Here is a 23,049-nt window from a genome sequence, read left to right on the forward strand (position 1 = left end):
TACATGTAAGCCTATTGCATATTTATGAATATAAAGCAGTAAATAGGAGCATGCATATTTATGTAATTTACTAAGTACATTTATGTGGCCACGTGCATATAATATTTATATAAATTACTAAGTGTACATTTATGCGTGCATGTGCATGTATATTTATATAACACACTACATATGAATATGCGCATTTATAATCGTGAGTACAATTGCTTATATAACACGCGATATATGTATTGTATGCATATGTATGTTATATGAGTAACAAGCATGTAAATATAAACATAAAAAAATATTTATGTTTGTAATTTAAATGCGAACTTAAAAATTAAAATTGTATTTGTACAATTCCTTTTGGTTTAAAAATCTCGCCTCTTACTTCATGAATCCATTGTTTTTTGAGACCAGATGGTGTTTCGACGGTTTTAGGAAACGACAGCAACAGCCCTTGAATGACGCGAGAGAAATCTCTCAGGTTGAAAAGATAGTGGGACTTGGTGGGCGTAGGCAGAAGGTTCATGATGGCCTCCTTGTACACCCTCAGAGTCGAGGAGATAAGCTCGGCAACGCAAGGTTTGAACTCGGCTTGAAATCCTCTAAAGACATGGGGAAAAAAATCCTTTTAAAAGCAAATATTAATAGATATTTATGCTTAAAATTGAAGAATTATTCTTCAATTTTAAGGTTTAGGAAACGACAGCAACAGCCCTTGAATGACACGAGAGAAATCTCTCAGGTTGAAAAGATAGTGGGACTTGGTGGGCGTAGGCAGAAGGTTCATGATGGCCTCCTTGTACACCCTCAGAGTCGAGGAGATAAGCTCGGCAACGCAAGGTTTGAACTCGGCTTGAAATCCTCTAAAGACATGGGGAAAAAAATCCTTTTAAAAGCAAATATTAATAGATATTTATGCTTAAAATTGAAGAATTATTCTTCAATTTTAAGGTTTAGGAAACGACAGCAACAGCCCTTGAATGACGCGAGAGAAATCTCTCAGGTTGAAAAGATAGTGGGACTTGGTGGGCGTAGGCAGAAGGTTCATGATGGCCTCCTTGTACACCCTCAGAGTCGAGGAGATAAGCTCGGCAACGCAAGGTTTGAACTCGGCTTGAAATCCTCTAAAGACATGGGGGAAAAAATCCTTTTAAAAGCAAATATTAATAGATATTTATGCTTAAAATTGAAGAATTATTCTTCAATTTTAAGGTTTAGGAAACGACAGCAACAGCCCTTGAATGACGCGAGAGAAATCTCTCAGGTTGAAAAGATAGTGGGACTTGGTGGGCGTAGGCAGAAGGTTCATGATGGCCTCCTTGTACACCCTCAGAGTCGAGGAGATAAGCTCGGCAACGCAAGGTTTGAACTCGGCTTGAAATCCTCTAAAGACATGGGGAAAAAAATCCTTTTAAAAGCAAATATTAATAGATATTTATGCTTAAAATTGAAGAATTATTCTTCAATTTTAAGGTTTAGGAAACGACAGCAACAGCCCTTGAATGACGCGAGAGAAATCTCTCAGGTTGAAAAGATAGTGGGACTTGGTGGGCGTACGCAGAAGGTTCATGATGGCCTCCTTGTACACCCTCAGAGTCGAGGAGATAAGCTCGGCAACGCAAGGTTTGAACTCGGCTTGAAATCCTCTAAAGACATGGGGAAAAAAATCCTTTTAAAAGCAAATATTAATAGATATTTATGCTTAAAATTGAAGAATTATTCTTCAATTTTAAGGTTTAGGAAACGACAGCAACAGCCCTTGAATGACGCGAGAGAAATCTCTCAGGTTGAAAAGATAGTGGGACTTGGTGGGCGTACGCAGAAGGTTCATGATGGCCTCCTTGTACACCCTCAGAGTCGAGGAGATAAGCTCGGCAACGCAAGGTTTGAACTCGGCTTGAAATCCTCTAAAGACATGGGGAAAAAAATCCTTTTAAAAGCAAATATTAATAGATATTTATGCTTAAAATTGAAGAATTATTCTTCAATTTTAAGGTTTAGGAAACGACAGCAACAGCCCTTGAATGACGCGAGAGAAATCTCTCAGGTTGAAAAGATAGTGGGACTTGGTGGGCGTAGGCAGAAGGTTCATGATGGCCTCCTTGTACACCCTCAGAGTCGAGGAAATAAGCTCGGCAACGCAAGGTTTGAACTCGGCCTGAAATCCTCTAAAGACATGGGGAAAAAAATCCTTTTAAAAGCAAATATTAATAGATATTTATGCTTAAAATTGAAGAATTATTCTTCAATTTTAAGGTTTAGGAAACGACAGCAACAGCCCTTGAATGACGCGAGAGAAATCTCTCAGGTTGAAAAGATAGTGGGACTTGGTGGGCGTAGGCAGAAGGTTCATGATGGCCTCCTTGTACACCCTCAGAGTCGAGGAGATAAGCTCGGCAACGCAAGGTTTGAACTCGGCCTGAAATCCTCTAAAGACATGGGGAAAAAAATCCTTTTAAAAGCAAATATTAATAAATATTTATGCTTAAAATTGAAGATTTATTCTTTATCATTGTGAATTAATCCAACAGAAATATTTGTAAACTTCATTTACCATGAAATTATGCATTCCGTTCATGGAAAAAAATTAACATGGGCCAACTAGCCATTAACATGGGCCATTATACCAACTGGATTTCAAAATGAACCTTTCCATCAATAGATTTTCAAAATATAAAAAAAAAGTAAAACGATAAAAATTGTAAATTAAATCTAATATTAATTCTAAACATAATTATTCGTTTATTTAGCAATATATTTCAAGTACTAAATATTAAATTAAAGTTACCTCGTCTCCATATGCCAATCAAGAATTTTGGTAAAAATGGTACTCATAACTTCATCGCGAAATTCATTGATGGATATCGCGTTAAAATGACGAAGAAATCGAGGTGTAATTTGGTTACGACCCCCACCTACAGAAACAAAATATATTTATTAAAAGATATAAAGTAAGAAATAAAGAAAGATTATGATATATTTATTAAAATTACACAAATAAACAAAATTAGAAATCTCCAATAACCAGCTGTTTGCCCACCTTATTAATATTCATTTAGTGATACCAATCAACGTTGATTGACTTCATTTTATCTCATCAAATGAAAGCACTATTTTAAATTTGCTTGCACAGTAAACATAGGACATTCTGGATGGGTCGCCGTGCATGGAAAATGGCATGATTATTTGGTAATAAAAATTGGTGAAGTCGGTCCAGCTGTTAAGGTTGGATATTATGTCAAAGACAAAGACTGTACAGTAAAATATTGTTTTAGAGATTTCAATAGATAATGGCGATTGATGGAATACAAAAGATCATCGATGGCATATCATTAGGTTCCAAATCAAAACATTATTCGTGAAATTGGGCCAGTGGTTGGGTCTGGGTGAATAGTTTTTTAACTTTCTATATAACTTTAAATTTATAGATAAGGTTAAGCTGATGGAACAATTGACAGTGTCTAAGAAATTTTGTAATTATAGAGATATCCAATATTATATAAAAAGACAAACAGCAATTATCTCAAGCTGACATAATCAAATTATTCTCCAATCCAATATCATCGCAGCTATACTTAGAATTTTTCAAAAAGTCGCCCACCGGGAATGATACACATCTCGCACTAATCATAGAAAGTCGTTAAAAAGATATCTGTTGTTTTATTTTGATCGCAGCTACAGATTTTCTATATGAGATCTACTTAGTCTACATATGTTACTTATACCAATTGCTGTAAGAAGCCCAGGAATATAAAGTCCAAGACAAAGTAAACCGTGTCCGATCCACCACTTGTTTAAAACGTGTGCAATGACACTAGAAACGTAAGTCGGTGTGCCATCATGTACGTGGTACGCTCATCATGTATATGCATCTATGTGTTCCGGAAGTGTATAACGCCAGATCTGCCGCAAGGTTTTTTTTTTTTTTTTCACGCAATGCGATATGTGATTTATTCGTGCTGAAGTCTTGATATGCATTCTTACAGAGGCGAAACATCTTTTAAACATGTCAGATTACTAAAAGCAAATAAGACGCAACGAAACAGTGGACTTGAACTTACTATACTCATCTTCTAGGAATTTGTTAAGCATTAGATTTAAGATTTATTTAGAACACTTCTGTCAAAGACCACGTTATATGAATCTCTATTGTAAAATCAACCAAACCAAATCTCTTCAAAAGGACTGTGTAGGCTATGCGAAGATGACCTAAAATTCTAATTTAAACAATTCTATGAATAATTCTGAGAAGTGATTCACTTTTATTTCACATTAATTTTATTCTTTCTTTATAAAGTAAGAATATTGACGAAAAAAGTTTTCCACATCTTTCAGCGTGAGTGGATTGAGAACTGAAGTTTGAAAGGCAAATAGTGTCCCCTCTTTCTGTAGTCCCTTGACCATTTTCTTGTTAAAGCATTTAGATCGTACATTTTAGGATAACATTCATTCTAAATGATGAATCTAAAATAGTACATATGCACTTCCATACAATTCAGAACAAATTAACTTACCTGGTGGACCCATTGCAGCTATAAGCTGAGTGTCCACTAATTTAATAGGAACAACTTCTTTCATATCATACCATGTCCAGTGGTCTAACCACTGACGCAAGAGTTCTATGGGAGGTTGAGCACCATACGTTTCTAATACAGGCATATTTAGATCGTCAACAAAAACGATCTGTAAACAAATATATTAAACGATAAAATACAAGTATTTCGTAAGACTAATGTGAAGTATAAAGCTAAATTTTGACTTGTGTTAAAAACTGCTAGTCTATTAATTAAAAATGTGCTGATTTTTAGCACAAAAATATTATATAAATTTCAGAACTTGTTGTGTTTAATTTAAGATCGTCAACAAAAACGATCTGTAATAACCATATTAAAACGCAAAAATACAAATATTTGGTAAAACTAAGGTGGAGCATAAAGATAAATTTCAATTTATATTAAAAGCTACTAGTCTGTTAATTAAAAATATAGATAGTTTTGAATAAAATTAATTTATGCATACATTTTACAACTTTTTGCCTTTTATAAAAAATGCACGCGCCTTTGAGAATGTTATATTAGTCCAATTTTTTTACCTAACAGACTTGGTATTCTTGGTCATGAAGGCCATTTAGAATTAAAGACGTCTCTAATCGAACTTTTTGAATTGAAGTGCATTCTCCGTCTTAGTTCTTACTATGCATTCATATTCTTAAAGATATTTCCATATTTAATAGATCTTTAACTTATTTTGTCACTTTCCTGACCCCCCTGGGGCACCTCGAAATGAGGATGAGATTCTTCCGGAATGGTGGTTGGATCTCGCTACCCTGGAGGGTACACAAATAGATGGGGGATCTGACTCCTCCCATCGATGACCGGACGTACTTCCTTCGGGGAGGGTTGTACCGTGGCCGGTGATGGCCCTTAGTACTCAACTACAGTTCCCGCCAGTGTTGCTGTTGCGGCGGTCCGTTCATTCAGTTTTTATGGTTTAAATATGTGTGCCTTCGTGGAGGGTCGGAGAGTCAGATGTATGACTTGCCACTTTCCTTCCAATAATAATAATTTCCAGAAGTTAAAAGTCCCAAGCTCAAAAGCTCAGCAAATCCATTGCATGTTTTCTCTCTCTCTCTCTCTCTCACTGGTTACATTCATTTCGTCGATTATAGCTGATTGTCAGCTAGAAAAAATACTGCCTCGTAATAATCTGCTAAATCTTCCCACACATCAGGCCTTTCAAAATGAATGAAATTTCAAGTATGCACAGAGTTAATTTTTTTTTTTTTTTTTTTTTACTTTATTGCAAAGAAAACAGTACACTCAATTCAAATCTCTTATACGAAGCTAATAATAATTGCCATCAAGTCCAAACAAAAAATAATTACATATCATGGATCAATATTGTCAATCGAGTCCGAAAGTTCTAGATACAAGATAATATAACCACGAAACCATAATAGCATTTGAGTTCTAAATAAAGATAATAGCATGTAGCAAATATATTTCAGATATTCCTTAAACAAAAATAAAGGAATGGGGAAATTCACTGAAGAACATATAGAGGAATGCTGTATTGCCTCCGCACCCAAAAAGTGTCAGAAGGGAGTGGTGGCGGAGTGGTCGGCTTTGCAAGTGTCAGAAGGGAATAACTCCATGTTCAGGTAATATACATCAGAAAGGCAGAGACCATATTATTTTTGAATTAGAAAAAGAATAAGCAGTTCGATTTTATATTAGATGTGCGAAGTACCATTCAACGACATTCTAACAAGATATTCCCCCGCATCGACATAGAAATAAATTTGTAAAATATTATTAATTAATAATAAACTTGGATTTAGGTTTTATTATTATTTTACTGTAGTAATAGTAATTAATCAAGGTCAGTATATAGTTTTGGGAGATCTATGTCCTAGAAAACACAAAACAAACAAAAAAAATAGCAAAGATTTTTTTTTAAAAATAAAACTTTACCATCCTCTGTCCCAGGGGAGGACCATAAACTCCTTTTCTTCTTTTATCTAATTTTCCCATTACGATGTTTTGCGTCTGACCGGCGCTGGTTTGAGCAGAAAAATTTATAAACAACGGTTTATAAATACTATTATCGATTCCGTTCAAAAGAAAATCCTGGAAGAAAAAAAAAATTCAAAACACTTCAGATACAAGCATACTGGAAAATATTTTTCAATATTAAAATGTTTAAAAGAAATAATAAGAAAAAATAAACAATATTAAAACAATATATCAACATTTAAAATTTCAATATAATTTTATTGCAGTAATCCTAAAAGTGGCACTTGAACAGATAAAATGAATCTTAAATTTCGACTTGCAAACGTGTAACAAATCGACATACCTCTAACTCTATTAAGCCACTATAAAGAATTTGACCCGAAAATTGTGAGAAGATAGATGTCAGCACCGTATTGGAATAGATCAAAAATATGATGACATCACACCGGTAGTACGTTTGGCAGACGGAGATTTTTTTTTCGGCGGTAGTCAGCGTGGTGTTGTGTTGTGTTTGGTGGTGTTGAGAGTGAAAGGCATTGATGCCTTGTGATGGTGTTCTATCTTGTGGATTAAGAGAATGGTCGTGAGAATGCATTTACAAATGTTGTAATGTATGAATTTCCTATTGTTTATATGTTGTGAATGTTTTTTATGTTGTGCGTTTTGTACGATGTGAAGTTATAAATAAACAAGTTTAAAAGACAAATTTGGCCTATTCATTCGGCTGTATTTTAATGACATCACACCACCTATCGGCAACCGCAGAAGCAAGGAAAGACATTATTGCCTAAAATGGTTATATTTACCTCCCATTTCCACCTTCAAAATCATTTTTCTACTTAATATATATTAATTGTTGCAATTTTGCAACTGTGTGCGTATTGATTTGTTAAAATAAAGATCTTTAAATATTATTTTTTTCCCTTCTTAATTAATGCATACACAACATATTAAAATTTGTACATCGTACCACTTATTCATAAAATAAAATCAGTTTCTTGTACAATAACAATAAGAGACAATAGATTAAAATAAATATAGGTCATATGCATAAAAAGTCAAAGTATTCTTCTCTGAATTTCACACAAGAATGACTTTTAAATTGAGAGAACACAAATTATTTAATTACCACAGTTTCTCCAACATTTATCTTTTCGATGCACATGTAAGAAAATGCAAAACACATACACCTTAAAGATTTTATACTCAACACTTTAAAGGATTTAAGACTCACAACAAAGATTACTTTGAGATTCGTTTCGAGAACTTTTGCAGCATATAACTAGCCCCGTGGGTAAAGCATGGAATTTCTAGATTTTTACTGAGTTTTTTTTTAAAGGGTAGTTTTAAATTTAAGATATTAGCAACGTCAAAAGGAAATTATCTAAAAATTCTCTTTGATATCAGATACTTAATACCTTCTTGATTAAATATTTAATGCAATAACGCGTGTAGACGTCTTAATATTAACTAGCATAAAAACAGAATTTCAAAAATTACGAAGTTCTGATAACGCAAATTTAAATCATTTGAACGGAGCAAGTGGGCTGCGAAATCGTGAAAGCCGAACATTCTTTTTACGATTAAGAAGATAATAGCGATGATTCAGTGCAATATTTTATAGATATGAAAAGTGATTGTTGTATTTGCTCTCTTTCCATTCCTTTTTAATTGTTTCGATGTTTTATTTTTTGAGATATTTATGTATGTTGCCGGCAATGAATGAAGTGTCAATATTCAATAGAATACTTAACATTTTTTTAGAAAGTCTGTAAAAAATTAATCTTTCTAGTTGCGAAAGAACATTTGGGGCCTTCGTTATGGAAATGGGTTGAATAATATTCTTCTAGGACATGAATAATAAAACACAGGTAAATAAAAGAAATAACTTTAAAATTTATACAATGATTTAATCAAATGCAAAAGTCATTGTGCTTATCAAGAAAAATTCTAGAAAATATGGCTTTTTCCATATGGCAGCGAAGAAATGATAGTAAGTGTTCAGGAGAATTGCTTCTTCGCTTAAACTAATTTGGTTTAAAATTAGAAACAGAAACATATAATTTGTAAAAAGTGTGTATTAAATTTCATCTATCCTTTTATATGTGGTTTCAAGCTAAAATATTTACCTATACATGTAACGAAATATACATGGCCATGATACCAAATAATGATTTTTTCATACTCGTATCTAAAATATCAAAATACATTCAAAATTTAGAGGTCAATTTTTTAAAACTTTTAATATACTTTCTATTTTGATATTTTGAATGGCAATAAATACTTGATAATTTGATTCAGATAAGAATCGCAAGCGATGCCCTCATACATAGCTTATTACTGCTTTTTTTTTTTTTTTCATTTACTTTTACGCTTTTCGACCACCGTCTTAACATACCCATTGACAACAAGCAAATACCCAAGCATGAAAAAATTAAAAACTACAGATCTAAAGCATCAGCATTCATCAAAATCTCGAGGTATAATATTTTTAGAACTAAATATTTTAGGCAATATTAAAAGTTCATATACCTTATAGCAATCGTACTTACCGTTATGTAAATCGATTTTCCTGTCCCAGTAGGCCCGACAAAAAGCGCTGGCTTGCCGTGATTCACTAACAGAGACATCAACACGGTGTATCGGATGGTGTCCACAGTGCTCACGATTATTTGGTTCACTTGAGCCTCCTTGGAAATGGCGGGAGCTTTGGATACTTCCTCCTGCCACTCCACCCACCTGCCAGGCACGTCACCGTCACCCTACAGAAGAGATTCTTTATTAAATCGTTAATCATAATATGAAATTTCTTTTTCAATTTGAAGATATAGCACCTATGTAAAATCTTTGTATGAAAAAATCAAAAAGATATATATATTTATTCTTGTAATGTAATCCAGGACTTCTTATATTCCGTGTCTCCAAACCCGAGAAAAGTCGTGGGAATTAGTTTTTGGGATAATTGGAATAAACAAGCTAGTGCATTAGGAAACAAAGTTAATTTTCAAGAGATTTTGATTTACAATATTTTATTAAAATTTTACAAATAATGATAACGTTTATTAAAATAAATCTAGGAATTAATATATACTCACATCGTTAAGATATGCTAAATCATCTCATCACAATGAAAAAAAAGATTTTTTATTAAGTTTTTAATTTAAAAAAATCGAAATTTAAAAATTTTGTTCTAATAACTCCTTGACATTAATATATTATTACACAGAAACTATTTTCACGTAAGTTTAAAATTAAAAACATTAGCTATCCCATATATTTCTTTTTTTTTTTTCAAATTATAATAAATTTTTCAAAATATTCAGGAAATTTTAAAACAATACTTTTCGCTGTTTTGATTATTACATTTATACATATGAACATTATAAAATCCTTAATCTAAATAAAATTCATTGTGTGTGTGTGTGTGTGTGTGTGTGTGTGTGTGTGTGTGTGTGTGTGTGTGTGTGTGTGTGTGTGTGTGTTTTAATTTATCTTCTAAATTTCTTCCTGGATGATTGGGTCCATTTCAACAAAATTTTTCACTTTTTATTCTTTAGAACAAGTAAAAGAATATCGTCAACTTTTCAAAGTGCAAAACCTAATTAAATAATCAATTAATTAGAAATGAGCTAAGACTCTGCTGTGCTCCTTCTGTAACTTCGGTGCTAATTATTTTTTAAAAATATTTTAATAGCAACTTAAAATTCAAATATTACTTTTTCAATGATATGAATTTATTTTCTGTATAATTTTTTTCTTCGCTTCTTATTAATTCCTAAAAAGATAACACGTGCAGTCTTGAAATACAGTAACAATAAGGTTCTGATCCATAATCTTACACTTTATAACTATTTTTTTAAACCTGTTTCATATTTTTTGGAATTTTTTTATTGACTTATAAAGCAATTCTTATAAAGCAAAGAATTTTAATTCCAAGCAATAAAGGATGTATTATCTAGTATTTAATACAAATTTATATTTACATTATCTCTGCTAATATGCACAGAGTAAATTCTTAAGATAAATACATAGGCAAATAAAATATCATGCTATGATGTTCCAATTTGAATCTTCTTTAAACTTTTAATGAAAATAATTTATGCTCATGTGATATAGATGTATTAATTTACATTGCTGAAAGAAGAAGATCAGTGTGAGACAACTAGCAATTAATGCAAGATGATTAACAATAAGATACAATGGACTGTTGTTCACTTCAGATTAAATCAACCACAAAATCCATTTTCTTCCCGTAAAATATTATGATACTTCGGTCATTTATTAAAATAATTGTCTTTCATGATACAAATAGAAATTATCTCTCCAATCCATTTGGATTTATTGTCATTAATTATCAAGCAATAAAGTCAGAATTTTTTTTTAAATTAATTGATAAGAATCCATACACAAGTAAAATATATTTTGTATACCTCTTTTATGTACTGATAATCAAAAATGTGTCCATCAGCTGGGAAGAGATTGTCTAAATCAAGAGTGGTATCGTGAGTTTTGCCCTCGGTTAAGCGGCACATTTTATAAATTTCCGGAGATAATTTACCCTGCGAAAGGAAACATTACAACATTTATTACATTTTTCACATAAAAAAATTATTTAATACAAGAAGGTCATAAAATAACTTCTCATTTAGAAGCATCTGGCATAAAGGAAAAAAAAAAAAGTTTTTTTTTTTTTTTTTTAATTTATTTATTATGAATAGATGACACATCCCCTAAAAAATACAAGAAATAAGCAGAAGGTACTCTTATAAAATGTAGGATATTCGATTAACAACTCATTTCTAATTGTTCCTCTTAGTTTTGATCATATTAGGTTCTCATAGTGATAGCCCCATTGGCGATGAATACTGTTAAGCAGCCGGCGTTCTGGCAGAGGGGTAGCGCGTCTTCCCCATGATCTGGGCGTCCTAGGTTCGAGTCCCGGTTTGGGCATGGTTGTTCTTCTGTTGTTCTATCTGTGAGATGTGTTAATGTGCCCGCCTGTAAAAAGGGGTTGTGCAAGCGAATGAGTGATGCCTGAGTAGCAAAGTCGTACTCTTGGCCCCAGTTGGCGCTACAAAAAAAACAAAAAAAAAAAACAAGAGACGCTCCCCCACCGGCTTCAAATCGCTGTCTTCGTAACAGCGGGCTAGTCCATGGCAAGTGCCATAAGAAACAACAACAACTTTTAAGGAAGTTGTTTTAAAGTTACGAATCGTCAGCAGAATCTTCATGAAGGTTTCGAATACATAAAATGATAAAGAAAGGTTTAGGTCCAATCACTTCTGCAGGACTGCTGTCTTAGGTTCAACACCTTTGGAGAAACGGGGATTTCCATTAATCAGTATCATAATAGCACACGGCATATATTTGAAATATGCATTTCCGCGGAGTATCAAAAGTGGATACTTTAAGGTAATAGTCAATTAATACACGTAAATAAGGCACAAGAGAAACTGATTTACAGAAGATATCGGTATTCCGCATCTTTCATAATGTATTAAAATTGTACTCGCGCAAGTTGAAATCAGTTCATGAATTCTTGCTAAATGATTCAGTTAAACAAGAAGAATTAAAAAATTAACGAAGCGTCACAATGGCTGCTCAGTATTTGTAGAGATGAAGTTTATTTTTCATTGCATGAAACAATCAACACCTATAACTGCAAAATCTTTGCAATATTCTTGAATCAGTGACATTTGTGTAAGATACAGCAAACTCAGTAAAAACGTTTTCTTGAAAAGAAATTTCAGTAAAGAATGTTTAATTAGCTGTTATTGTACAAATGAATGACCCTCTCACTCCTGTAATTTATTATTACCGTTGATATTCCCCACTGAGGTTAGCTAAGTATTTAGTGAATAAAAACAGCCCTCTTCTTCAGTCAATCAGACAGAAAAAGCTTGCATACATTGGAAATGACATACCCCCTTCTTTTAACCCCCGGGGGGGCATTTCAAAAAGAGGATGAGATGTTTCCAGTATGGTGGTTGGATCTCGCCACCCTGGAGGGTACACAAAAAGGTGGGAGATCTGACTCCTCCCATCGATGACGAGACGTACTTCCTTCGGGAAGGGTTGTACCGTGGCCGGTGATGGCCCTTAGGACTCAACCACAGTTCCCGCCAGTGTTGCTGTTGCTGCGGTCCGTCATTCCGTATTATTAAACCGTGTGCCTTCGGGCGGGTCGGAGAGTCAGTGATATGACTTACCCCCTTCTTTCAGAGAGTAACTTTGTAGCAAACGTTATTCAAGTACATCAATTTATCTCAAATCTTTAAAGTTATAACTATTCACAAATTTGTAGAGCACGTCGTTGCGATATCAAAATGCCATATGTAAAACTTATTAAAAAAGCAAATTGATGCAAAACACGTATACAGGTAAATGCCATCAGTCCTGAAATTGTTGTCTGCTGTCATAAAATAACATACGGTAATGATGAAAATGCAATATGCTACGCAATGTGCAATTCTTCACAGATAATATTTTGATATTACAATAATGATATCTACATTTCGAGCATTAGAATAAAAATTGATTACAGTATTATTACCATTTTGCAATAATTACTTGCCTTAAGGAGCTCATGAAATATCAAATCAAGTTCATGACGGGCTGGTTCGTTCGTAGTGGCACAGAGTGACCATATAGTAGCAAACAGAAAGCAACACTTCGAAAATAAGAAATATATATATATATAAGTACTATATACACTGCAATCAAATATTATAAAATTCAATACTTCCCAAAACGAACTGGAACTTTTGATAAGATATGACTGCTGCATTTTAAAGCATCAAGTATTTTTCAGCACCATTCCAGTAGCACACATATATTGTTCAATATTATATGATACTAATAATATTGGCATAATAATAATATAATAAAATATTGCATAATATTGTATATGATGCTCAGCAACCTGGACCATTCCATTCAAGCAGTTTGGCAATCTTTGCTCAAAGGTCGGTGGATCGCGGTCTCGAGGTCCATTCTTTTAAGGAAATTAATATAAGTTAAATTTGTCGGAGTGAAATGATCTTTTAGTTCAAAAAAGTAATGGTAGATTCTGAATTTTGAACAAAATTAATAAAAAAAAATTACTCGCAACAAGTTGGAAGAAAAATATAGAATCCATTTCATATAATTTAATGTCTTTACATTCCTTTTAACCCTTAAAGTATTGTAATTACTTTGCATACCAATTTTGTCCCGAACGAAACCAGTATATCCTCTAATAATAAATAGAATTTAAATAATGTTTGATTTCCCTTAGAATTTTATCTAAATTTAAAACTTTTAAATTATGTAATCTTTGAAATCTAAGATAAATTTTAAGAAAGCCTAAAAATTTATAAAATCGGATAGACCAGATTTAAAGAAGGAAAATCTCTTGAATTCTACTACGTTTGAATCTTAAAAGTATCAACTATTTCCAGGAAAATAATGTGCAAATTTATGATAAAATTACTTCTTATGATAATTTAAGAGAATAGAAAAGTATACAATGCGAAACGATTTCGCATGCGTAACAAGCGTAACAAACACAAAATATGGTGATAAACTTTCTCTTACTTTTATATATATCAAAGTTTGTCTTTCCGGCATTCCTTCAACCCAAGAATAATCATCGAATAAGCAATCCAACAGATTCATTAAAGATTTCACACGATTGGTGTCGGTAGTCGGGGAGAGTTCCTGCGAAAAGAATGCCTTGATTATTAAAAAAAAAAAAAATGAAAAAGAAAAGAAAATATAAGCAGTTTAAAAAAGTTTTGGGTGATACATTAAGGTTAGGAAAGCAGCTAATAAGTTGTATTTTTAAAGTGATTTCACAAATTCCTATAATACGAATTCCAATATTATGGTTTTTTTGTAGGTGAAAAGACGGATGTAAAAATTCTTTCAAGTGATTATGGAAGATGAAAAAAAAAGACATTTTAAGAGGTAAAAATATCCACATATATTACCATAAGAATTGAAATAATTTTTTGAATAATGTTCAAGAAAGAGTTTTTATGTTGTATATAATAGTACTAAGACATAATACTGTTGTTTAGCAAACAAAACCATTTATTTATTTCTAAAATTTTAAAATAGGATGGAAAGAAAAAACTAAATTTTTAATGTCTTGACTTTTGTTTCAAATCTGAACATGCGACCACTAATTTATACCAGATGTAAAAAAAAGACAGAAATGTTTGTTATTAGTTATAAAAAATTGAGTCTCTTCTTCCTTTTATGGCATTTCTAAAATAAAAATAGTAACGTTAAGTGATAATATAATATTTTTTGATGCATACCCATTACACTTGCATTTATATTTATAATTTATAACATTGCAAATCACTTTTTATAACATGCATTATTCTTGATGATAATATACGTTTTATTGATACTTGATGTCGGTTACAGTTCAGAAGATTCATTCAAAACATTATTTTTACCCCCCCCCCCACAGCAAAAAAAAAAAAAAAAAAAAAAAGAGAAATGAAATGAGGCCTATTTTACAAATGAGTTAAAATAAATATCTAATAAACGTAAATTTATCATAAAATGTTTCTGAATTTACCTGGATATAAATAAGTGTCAATGTTCAGATATTAAAAATACTTAAATTAGTATAAAATAATGAAATATTTAAGAATCAGAAATTAGGAAAAGCAATTAAGAATTCATTTCGTTCAGAACAAATACTTATCGTTTGCTTAAATATATCATTCTTTACAATTAGGGATTGCAATACCGGTATTTTGAGTCATATGTACAATTTTGCAATACCGGTATTCACAAGTTTAAATACCGGTTTTTCGGTATTTACTAGACATTTTTAAAATCATCTCCACTATAAGTTTTATGATCGCCAACATAGCAAAATAGTATACTTTTTTGTTTTTATGTCTCCCTAATGGGCGAAATTAATTAATTAATGGCTTAATTAATTGCTTAAAACTAAATTAAAAAAACATGGATTATCCCTGAAAGAAGAAATTGTATCCATAACGATTGATGGAGCAACAGTTATGAAAAAGTTGATTGGTGCAAATCAGCAGTTGTGCTATGCACATGGAATTCAATTAGGAGTAATAGATGTATTATACCAAAAAAATAAAGAACAGAAGAATCCAAATACTGTGGATATAGAAACTTCGGATTCCAACTTTGAAAAGAGTAAGAGTGAGAGTGAGAGTGACAATGAAGATAATGACAATGTAATTGTTGAAGAAGATACCGAAATAGAAAATGTCTTATGGTATTTACATAATTATAATGATTTTAAAAATGAAAAAGAAGAAAAGAAAATAACCAATTCAAATCTGATTAAGTTTAGAGTAAATTTTTTTAAAATTTTTTATCCACAAACCTATCTACATTCAGAAGAATCCTGTTCAATTATTGAAGATTATGATGTCACTACTGTCGATAGTGAAAAGAAATTGTCTCTTGAACAAAAATTAGAATTAGCGATAATTAAAAAAATTTCAACGAATCAAAATACAATACAGAAATCAGCTGTATCCAAAACCATTCGACGAGAAATCGATTTATTTGAAGATGAGGGATTTAGAGGTAAATATTTGAAAAAGTATATCGCGCATTGCTAACAGTACCACCAACTAGCGAAGATGGCGAATGAGCGTTTCCGACAGCTGGTCTTTTTTACACAAAATTACTTTTCAGGCTTAATGACAGTCCAATGGATGCATTATGTTTTTTAAGATCACATTTCAAAAATTTGTAATAGTGCCACAGACTGAATAGTGATATTTACACTTTTTTTTTGTGATTTAAATAAGATGTTTCTTTACTTTTTTGTGATTATATACTGTTATAATTTATAAGTTACAAACTTTTTTTTGTGATGTTTACACTCTCTAACAAAACTGGCAAATAAAACAAAGAAACACCTATGTTTTCTTTCTTTTTCTAAAATTTCTAATACCGGTATTAAAACCGGTATCCCGGTATTAAGATTTAAAAAATACCGAATACCGGTATTGAAATTTTGGTCCGGTATTGCAATCCCTATTTACAATATCATGTACTCATAAAGTGTTTACAGTTACTAATTTAATTTGAAATATTAATTAATAATTGTAAACACTTTAAGCGTTTATTAATGAGTTAATATTATTTAGCCCTTATTCCCGATATATATGAACAGATTGAATCCGGAGCACTCTACAAAATGTCCAGCAAATTGTGATTTTTTTTTCTTTCTTAAGCGCAATGGCTACGTTCGGTAATTGTCGTTGTCACGTTAATGAATCCTCAAACCAGCGGGCTCATTTATTTCTTTTCAAATCTGCTGATGCTATGAAATCTTTAATCCATTTCACATCCGCAACATGATCCAAGGGAGGAAAAATAAATCCAAATAAAAGCAAAACATTTTAAAATGACATTATATCAAACTTGTCGCTTTCAGTGACCAGCTTGTCACCTAGCACATATAATTTTTTCATATGAAATTAAACGTTCCCCTTAATTATTGAGACTGTAGGCTGTCAAAATTTTATTTTGCAATACTTTTTCTAATTATTGAGAAGAGGAAAAAAAAAAAAAGGTGGGGGAACGATCAATCATGGCGTACCGAGGGGTCCAAAGTATACATATGAAACAAAAGTTTTCGAAATCCGTAAATGATTGCAATTGAGAGCTTGCTCGAAAATTTTCTATTCCACATGAAATGTACAGGAATACAGTGTGTTCTCGATTTTCTGAGTGAATGAAAAACGATAGGAAGGCAGATAACTCTTGATGATATATCTAAGAGTCATGAGAAATAAACCAACCTTTTTGGAATCTGTCGAATGGCTTCTGTTTTTGACCTCAGTTGCTGGATTTCACCATATAGAAAGTATGGTGACGTTTCGTTTTTTCAATTTATTCAGAAAATGGAAGGATATGGAATGCAAATGGCCCTCGACAACTTACCTAAGAGTCATGCACTTTCATATGAAACAAATCTTTTAGAAATGGGTTCAGTGGTTTGATTTGGTATACTCTATCGCTTTATAGAAAATGTACGTTGGGATAGCAACTTTTTTTTCTCGAAAATGATGGGGAATAGAAAGCAAATAATCCATAACAAAAATTGGCGAAATCGAACCAACGGTTGTGGCTGGAAATTTGGTTCATTCGTTTCCCTTATTTTTTAAAAAAATTATTTAAACAAAAGTAAAATGAAAGTATGGTTACAATAATATAAGTAAAATTTTCACAATAATGATAGAACATTCTGATTGGTTAACTATATTTCTATAAATTATAGCAAAGAAAATGTGCACTCTAGAGAACTGATAGAATATCAATAAAATGGACGTGACCAATAGTTCTAAATAAAAAGACTAACTTTAGTAGAGTTGTTAGAGACATAGGACAACAGAGGAGGGCAGAAATATTCAAATAATTCCGTCAGAAGCTCTCTGTGGTCCTCGGTGATGGTTGGTGGGAGCTCGTTTAACCAGGAAGTGAACAAGGGCAGCCAACCGAGGGCACCAGGTTCCATATAAATCATTCCACATCTTGAAACCTGTGGAATAAAGTTGCTTAAGCAAACATTTAAATAAATAAAATCATATTAAATCCCACCGAATGCCGTTCTAAAAATAAGGTTCTTAGCGAATATTGTGATAAATTGAGAAATCGGGAATTGAATTCTCTCGACATTTTGTAAACACTCTTTAACTCATGATATGTGCCTTCGCATTATACAAGCAAACGCTCTTCACTGGCATTAACAGAAATACTCTGAAAATATCTATAATCCCATTTCCCATTTTTACTTTAATATGAACGATGTATGAAAAGAGAAAGTATTATAGTCTTTCATCTAATGATTCGTGAGTGTTTATATCCTAAAGAATATAAAAGCAAATATGCCAAAATAATTCTGAATTTTTTTTTTTTTTTAAGCTTTAAGAAGTTTGAGACTTAGAAATTCATCAAGAGTTGATATTTTGAAAATTGAAGGGTTTGCTGCAAAAAAAACAGGTAGCTCCAATTATTCAAGTTTGCAGTAAACCGGCGGTAGCACCAGGAGCTACCTTTATATTGCAACAAACAAACTAATGAGACAAACAGCTCCATCGCTTCGGTAACGCGAGAACTAACGATTGGAGCTATATCTTTCTGGCACCAAGAAACAGGTTTTTATTTTACAACATGATGGTACATGTAACTCCAAATTCTCCTAATTGGAGCTACATCCTTTTTGAAGCAAACCCTTCAATTCCCAATTAGTTCTCTATGTTTACTTCATGAATAATGGAATAGAGAAATTAATCTAGAGGAGCAAAATTATTTTATTATTTTTAATGTAGAGATTTAATACTAATGCCAACAGATGTAAATGATTTACATGTCCTTCGATTTAAAAAATTAAAACGTCTAAAGCTTTTTCCAAAGGTATAAATTGCATCAAAATTTCATTTTGAGCAAAAATTATAAAAGAAATCTGCTTTTTGTTTATCTATTCTCACACCCACCAAGGGGGCACTCAAATTCAAGAATGAGAAACTTTCGGTATGATGAGTGGTTCTCGTCTCCCAGACGTACACAGAAATAGTGTGGGGTCGGTTACTCCCCTACCAATGACGGAATGTGCATCCTATGGAAGGGTTTGTCCTGTGAATGGTGATGGCCTTTAAGACTCAATCCTAGTTCCCACATTGACTGTCGCGGCATTTCGATCATTCAAATATTCCGCATGTCTTCGGGTAAGTCGGAGTAGCCCTTTGTGACTATCCATTTTCAATATAATCGGATACAGATTTATTTGTTGCCTTTTGTTAAAAGATCTTTTAAATTAAAGTAAGAAAGAAGAATTTTTTCTCAAAAAAATATAAATAAAAATAAAAAAACCCATTAAAATCAAATGATTTGAATTAAAAAACAAGTTTTTTCCCATTCATTATTAAATGTTATTTTAATATTAAAATACTAAATATTACTTTAATATTAAATTAAATATTATATTATTTGAAGCTGTCATATACACAACTTAATAATTTAATAAAGTTATGGTGGTAGCTTCATAAGCCAGATAACAACCTCCGGAGAGAAGTGTACACTTTTGTCTAGTGGCTTTGTTACTCGGACATGAACCCTAACGTTGCGAGTTCGAACCTCAAACTTGCACATTGGTGACCCTGATTCTGAACAGCTGTCGTGGCGCCATCTACCGGCAGCAATCACTCACACACGCTAGCCGTCACCCGTCATAACGCTTGGCGCGATAATCACGTTCGTCGCTCGCCATAACTGGCTCGATGAAACTCCACCGACTCACTGGTGGGGGAGTATTGTGTTGGTAACTTCATAAGCCAGATAACAACCTCCCGAAAGGAGTGTACACTTTTGTCTAGTGGTTTTGTTATGCTACGAACCCTAACGTTGTGAGTTCAAACCTCAAAACTTGCACAAAGTCATGAAAAAAAATTCCATACAATTATCCCTGCATGAAAGAAAGATAAACATGCTCACAGTCGCCGGAGAGGCAGCTTCTAAGTCCATCGGCTCAAAAATAAGATTCGTCGTCGGAGCTAACTGAATGATTTCACCGCTCATTAAACAGAGCTTTTTGTTGTCGTCCAGCACAGTGTTCATGTTTTCGATCCAGATGGCATCGACAGGACCATCAAATATCAGCCACTTGCGATCTGGGGTCTAAAGAAATAGAACAGCCGAAGTTAATGTTTCAAAAAAGCATTCGTTTTCTAATATTTATTAAAGAAAACACTAAATATTGGTTAAATTAAGCCTATACATTATAATAAATAACTTTTCTAGATTTCATTTGCCTTTCATACGATAAATCAGTTTTCGGAAGTCACTATTCACTGTCTACTACTGTTTCTCTTACTTTATTTTGGATATGCATAAAATATGCAGGTAAAATCATATATCGCGAGTCTCAAAGAATTTTCTGGTTTTGTTCTTTAGTCTCAACTATGTATTCTAACTAGATTTAATCAGTTACAAACGAATCAACTCACAGGCGATTGGGCAAAGGCCCGGTAACTGACAGCTAGAACTCCATCCGACCATTCATGTGAAACAGGATCAAACTGCCCATAGAGCTGACCCATGGTGATAGATTTAGGATTAATCACTGTGATTTGCACTTTATTTTCATCCATTAAGCCCTGAAAAATTATATAAATGAAATCAAAATACATCAAATCAGAGCATCAAAAAGTATTGACAAATTTTTATTTTTATAATAATTTTAACAAAAAGAGAAAAATAGTCCATACTTGTTCATGTATATCAGCTAAGGCTCCAGCAAGAACTCTATATGCCGAGGTTTTTCCACCAAAAGGCATACCAACAATCATGAAGCCATGTCGGACAATCATCATCTCATAAATCTGATATAAAGACATACTTAAAAGTTATTCATCTTATAAGATTAGTTTTTTAAAAATTAAATTCTAGTTACACAAAACAATTTGATCATACATCAAAAATAAAAACTTTCATACTTGATGGATATTTATTATCAATACTTAAACAATCACGCTTGTGCTCAAAATATTACGAATTCTATCAGACATGATCTTGAGACTACGCCGAACATGCATTTTACACGCACGACTCTTTCTACTACTATGTCGTCATCAATAGGATGCGTATCAGCCAGTTCATGGAATATTAAGGGTTACATATTATTTATGGGGGAATCCATAGATTAATATGCGCACAGTCTTTTAATTCTCCTGTGATATCTTAAGTTCTGAAACTTAAAATGAAGTAAAATTCATTATACTTCTGCCATACTAACAACTTCGATACATGTTTTGGAGGCCATTTTGCAAAATTAACTATAACAGGTATTCAAATCATTATTAAATCATCACAGTAAGTGTATTGATGCAGGAGGAGGGGGGATTCTTTTGAATAAAAAAAGCTCAAAATAAGCATTTTCCGTTTTATTTCAAAAGAAATAAAAACAAGAAATAGACGAAATCTTTTGACAGAATGTGTATACCACTGCTCTTCATATATTTCGAATTTCTTTCGTAAATTATAGCTCCCGACGCTTAAGAGAAATGCTTCCACTGATTTTACCATTATGACTGCCAGTTTCACTGGGACTGGTTGTGAAGGCATCGTCTTTGGAATGCAATTTCCTCAAGAATTAGGGGTTGCACAGATATGGTTCTTTAGACATTGATAATGAATTGCTGATAATGTGAAATAGTACTATGCTGATTTTTCGAATAGTACTGTGCTGTGTGTGTGTGTGTGTGTGTGTGTGTGTGTGTGTGTGTGTGTGTGTGTAAAGAAAATAAATGTTTAAATTGCTATGAATCCATACAAAAATCAAACACTATTTTTAATCATTTTTATTGAAGATTTCCGCACAAACCTCCCCCCCCCCCACTCTTTATCCAATCAAAAAGCCGGGGAAAATCCTTCTTCGTTTCGGAATGAGAATTATGAGCTTCCTTCATGAATTATGGCTCTCGACGTTTTAGATAAATGCTTCCATTGACTTCTTAATCTGACTGCCAGAAGACTGTTCTATTCTGAAGACGCCAAAATCATATTTGTATTGTCTTTTCCTATGTCATATTAGAAATAAAGATAAAAAAATATTTACAGAAAATTTAAATTCTCATACATAAAACAATACATCATTAATTTTTTAATAACACTTTTCTCTAGCTCCAAAATAAAATACGAATAACTGTCCAAAAATTTTGTTGTTTCCCATTCACAAATTATAAAATGAAGATGACCTAATGAGTCATTTATATACAGTGAAATAATTAGTGTTACCTGTTGAATTTTTTCCAAAAATACAGTAGGACATTGCAAATTGATCTCTTTGCAGTATTTCAGAATGGATGCATTGAGATGTTGGTAATCAGGTGTAGGCAAAGAAATTCCAGGGAAGAGATCTGAAGTAATACCCTAAACAAAGTAAAAATCGAAGCTGAACAAACAGAAAAGAATTTCACTTTCATAACAATATCATAAATTATGCAATAAATTGAAGCACTCATAATTTCGTAATATGTCATCCAATATTTAAATAATATAACTAATGTTTGCTTAGATTATAAATCATAATAAACTCATAAACTTAGATTATTTATCAATGAGCTTGTTGCAATAAATAATTATGAAATAACAGTAAAACTACGCATTTCCTTGAAATAAGCATCACAGTATCCAAAAATAAAGGTTCATAGAATAATACAATTAGGGTTAAAGAATGTAAGAATGTTCTAAAACACAATGCTATACGCAGAAAATTATAAAACTGAAAATAACTCATTTCTTCTTACAAATCTTCTAATTAAAAAATACTTTTCGCACATTAACCATTTTATTGATTTGTTCGAGCTCTACTGTATCGAATTATCATATTTTTAAACGTATAATCTAGAGGTAAATCTCTCATAGATGTTATAATTCGGTACAAAAAGGATTTGGAACCCATAAACATCTTAAAGGTTTTCTTTTTCTATTTAATTGAATCAGTAGACAATACACTTCGATATAATTTTACTATCTTTAAGATATAATATAT

The 23,049-nt window shown here is 32.3% G+C and overlaps 1 protein-coding gene across 1 annotated transcript in view; it reads right to left on the reverse strand.

Annotated features, from left to right (window-relative positions):
• Window positions 1-23,049, reverse strand: part of LOC129983797 (dynein axonemal heavy chain 7-like) — a 135,663-nt gene that overhangs the window by 44,937 nt on the left and 67,677 nt on the right. The window contains exons 28-40 of the mRNA XM_056093431.1: window positions 22,293-22,427; window positions 20,765-20,878; window positions 20,504-20,653; window positions 19,992-20,174; window positions 17,860-18,039; window positions 14,079-14,201; window positions 13,078-13,173; window positions 10,934-11,062; window positions 9,056-9,265; window positions 6,462-6,617; window positions 4,503-4,671; window positions 2,777-2,903; window positions 374-590 (exon numbers count right to left, since the gene is read on the reverse strand). Of these exons, the coding sequence (XP_055949406.1) occupies window positions 374-590; window positions 2,777-2,903; window positions 4,503-4,671; window positions 6,462-6,617; window positions 9,056-9,265; window positions 10,934-11,062; window positions 13,078-13,173; window positions 14,079-14,201; window positions 17,860-18,039; window positions 19,992-20,174; window positions 20,504-20,653; window positions 20,765-20,878; window positions 22,293-22,427 (1,989 nt within the window). The remainder of the gene's footprint in view (window positions 1-373; window positions 591-2,776; window positions 2,904-4,502; window positions 4,672-6,461; window positions 6,618-9,055; window positions 9,266-10,933; window positions 11,063-13,077; window positions 13,174-14,078; window positions 14,202-17,859; window positions 18,040-19,991; window positions 20,175-20,503; window positions 20,654-20,764; window positions 20,879-22,292; window positions 22,428-23,049) is intronic.

Source organism: Argiope bruennichi, chromosome 9, assembly GCF_947563725.1.
Source record: "Argiope bruennichi chromosome 9, qqArgBrue1.1, whole genome shotgun sequence".
Classification (NCBI taxonomy): domain Eukaryota; kingdom Metazoa; phylum Arthropoda; class Arachnida; order Araneae; family Araneidae; genus Argiope; species Argiope bruennichi.